The sequence below is a fragment of the Sinocyclocheilus anshuiensis genome, unplaced genomic scaffold (assembly GCF_001515605.1).
Source record: "Sinocyclocheilus anshuiensis isolate Anshui unplaced genomic scaffold, SAMN03320099.WGS_v1.1 scaffold1282, whole genome shotgun sequence".
NCBI lineage: Eukaryota > Metazoa > Chordata > Actinopteri > Cypriniformes > Cyprinidae > Sinocyclocheilus > Sinocyclocheilus anshuiensis.
Genome location: NW_015554149.1, coordinates 123294 through 126500, shown reverse-complemented (window position 1 = coordinate 126500; position 3207 = coordinate 123294). Strand labels below are relative to the sequence as shown.

At 42.4% G+C, this 3207-nt stretch overlaps 1 protein-coding gene across 3 annotated transcripts in view; it reads right to left on the bottom strand.

Annotated features, from left to right (window-relative positions):
* The window catches only part of rrp1 (ribosomal RNA processing 1), a 20450-nt gene extending 18578 nt beyond the window's left edge, over positions 1-1872 (bottom strand). For 2 of the 3 annotated variants that reach the window (XM_016463332.1, XM_016463333.1), the window contains exons 1-2: positions 1675-1872; positions 234-328 (exon numbers count right to left, since the gene is read on the bottom strand). In XM_016463332.1, coding sequence (XP_016318818.1) covers positions 234-328; positions 1675-1801 — 222 coding nt within the window. In that variant the 5' untranslated portion in view covers positions 1802-1872. The remainder of the gene's footprint in view (positions 1-233; positions 329-1674) is intronic. The other variant, XM_016463334.1, reaches the window with a different exon arrangement.
* Positions 1873-3207: the final 1335 nt, after the last annotated feature.

Genomic DNA, 3207 nt, shown 5'->3' with positions numbered 1-3207 from the left:
AGAGTGTGTGTGTGTGTGTGTATAGTGTATATAGAGTGTGTGTGTGTGTGTGTGTATAGTGTGTGTGTGTGTATAGTGTGATAGTGTGTGTGTGTGTATAGTGTGTGTGTGTGTCTGTGCATGTGTATAGTGTGTGTGTGTGTATGGTGTGTGTCTGTGTATGTGTGTATAGTGTGTGTGTGTATGTGTGTGAGAGAGTGTGTGTATAGTGTGTGTGAGTGTGTGTGCATCACCTGCAGCAGCGGCTTGTCCTGCATCCACATGCAGTAGAACAGACCCTTCCAGATCTTCAGCAGCTCTTCCTCTCTGAATCCTGAAACACAGCACACTGCTCACACACACACACACCGTGATGCTGAATGCAGGACGGCCTCGAGATGCTACACAGCAGAGTCAGTTTTAAGATCATCTTATGTTCCCACTTGTGAGTCTGATCCTAGGTTTGCTGTATCGATGGAACAAGTAAGAAGTGGGCTGAGGAGAATTAAGGAGGAGTCTGCAGGCCCTGATGTATTAGTGCTGTGCTGATCAAATCTGTTGGGTGATGCACTACCTTTTCAACTTGAGCTTGCGCTTGGAAAGGGTTCCCGTTTTCTGGAAGACATCATGTGTAGCCCCACTGAGTTTGCACATTATAGACCAATGGCTTTAACGCTCAGTTGATGAAGGTTTTTGAGAGACTGGTTTTAAATCATATTAAGCAGCTATTGTGTGCTACACAAAACTGGTGTTGCGGTGAATGATGCAATTATTTATCTCTAGAGACTTCAGGTAACACGGTTTAATTTTTCTAGTGCATTCAACACTATCCAGCCTGCATTACTCAAGAATAAGTTAGAAAATGCTGGATTACGCCAGAGTATGCTCAGCTGGTTAACTGACTACCTCTCAAATAGACCACAGCATGTTAGGACGCAGAACTGTGTGTCCCCAGTAGTTACGTGTAGCACTGGCGTTCCTCAAGGAACTGTTTTAGCTCCGCTTTTATACCTCAGGTTTCCAGTATAATCCCCAGAAACTTTCTGTGGACTCCACAATTGTTGTCTGTATAATGGATCATGATGAGAGTGAATACAGGGAGCTTTTAAAGCGTTTGTGGACTGGTTTGAAACAAATCGTCTTAGGCGTAATGCTAGTAAGACCAAGCAAATTGTGGTTGATTTTAGAAGATGTCCTCATCAAGTGGTGGCAGAGAGCCAGAAATTGAGATTGTGTGTATATTTGAACAACAAGCCCGCTTGGTCTGACACTATGATACCGGTTTATAAGAAGGGTCAGAGTCGCACTGATGTATGAGGCGACTGAGAGCCTGTTGAAGAGCCATGACTGTCATCCCTTCATCACAGCGTGTGAGCTCGTTCAGCCCCGGTGTTACAGCGCACGACAGAGAGAGTGTATTGTGTAATCATGGGGTAGTACGCACTTTGATGCTTGAAACAAAGGGGTGCTGTATGAAATGCAGTATTTTATCTAATATTTGTTATGTGTGTGGTGAGCTCTGCTGTGAATTCCCCTTTGCGATCAATAAAGTCAGCCAATCAATCGATATTCACACAGTATTTACAGAGTAACGACTCCATAAACTCCTACCACTAGATAATAAACGCACGACTCCACGCAAGCTCGAGCGCAGCTACGGCAGGCAGGTCACACACGTGTTCGGTGATGTATTACCTCCTGCTGTCTCTGAGCGCGCACTGATGTACTTCCTCAGCTTCACCAGGGCTCTGCTCCTCACGGGCTTCTCGTTGGACGCGAGTTTCTGAGCGAAGACGATTTCTGCTTCTCGTGTCGATGCCATTGCTGCCGATCTACACGTGCTGCTCTGCTCGTCTTCACACGCGTAAACGCCGCAGCTCGTCGCCGGCGCACGCTGATGACGTCACAGGCAGACACTTCCGGCGGCTGGCAAGCCAGCTGTTGCTGCATATCCCGCCACCTACTGGATGGAGTGTGAGGCGACGATATCAAGGGAAATGCTGATCATAATAAAAAACTATATATTTACTATAACCTTTATGAGAACTGTTTAACACATTCTTTCCCTTTCATATGCCCTACAGTTAATCAGCACATGCGCTACAGTTTCTGGAAGTCCACAATGATTACATTGACCAGATTCATGTCTTCCTATCATCTGGAGTGATTTATTAAGAGTAGAGTGTCCAATTCTCAATCGAGATATAACTGTATCATCCCTTCTATTACCATAAGCAGTTCTTACATGTCCCACTTGTTTATTTATATTATACAAATGTCACCCTTTGTTACCTTTATCCCATCTCTCTTGCCATATCTTTCTGACAGCTGCTTTAATTAAACCTTTAATTTCAGCTTTACTCAAGGGTGTATGTCAATATTTGTCCACCTCCTCATGTCCTTCCACTCCAACATGAGCAGGCATCCACACAAATCCTGCTATAATTCTCAGATTCCGTATTCGGTACAAACTTTGCAGTACTTCTATTAATATATCTTGACTAGATTCAGATTTTTACACTCAGTATGCTTGTGAGTGCAGAGTATGAATCTGCACAGATTAGCACTGTTGCTGGTTGGATTTCTTCCACCCACTGTAAAGCTATCTGAATAGCGATCATCTCTGCTGCATATACTGATATATTATGAGTTCTTTTTGCAGATTTATATTTAAAGTGAGGAATATACATGGCAGCACTTGTATGCCCAGTTGCTGGGTCTTTAGAACCATCTGTATACATTTGTAAAAACTGAAAGTAATGACTATCTAAATACTGCTGCACTATTGTCTCTTTGGGAACATATTTCTTGTTTTCATTTATTAATTTAAATATTTGCAAATCAGCTGTTGGCATAGAGAAGAGCCAAGGTGGATATACTGGCAGAGCGGGAGTTTCCCTGATTTCCATACTTCATTGTAAAGTTTTAATATTATATTTAATGCTTTTTCTGATAGATGCTTGATCATATCATAACACACTTCATCTTTCCCTGGAGAAGTATGTCTTACCCCTTTCAGTGCCTGTTTTAGTTCATTCAATGTGAATAAGGCATCCATTGGACTTTCCGAGGAAACTTTTTGATCTTACAGTGTTCTGAACGAATTACACATATCATTGAAAATTGTAAAATTAGTTTTCACGAGACTCACACTGCAGTTTATCTTTTGGTGCGATGAATGAAGCTGAAGTATTATACGCTGTAGAATCTACATTTGTTATTGTATTT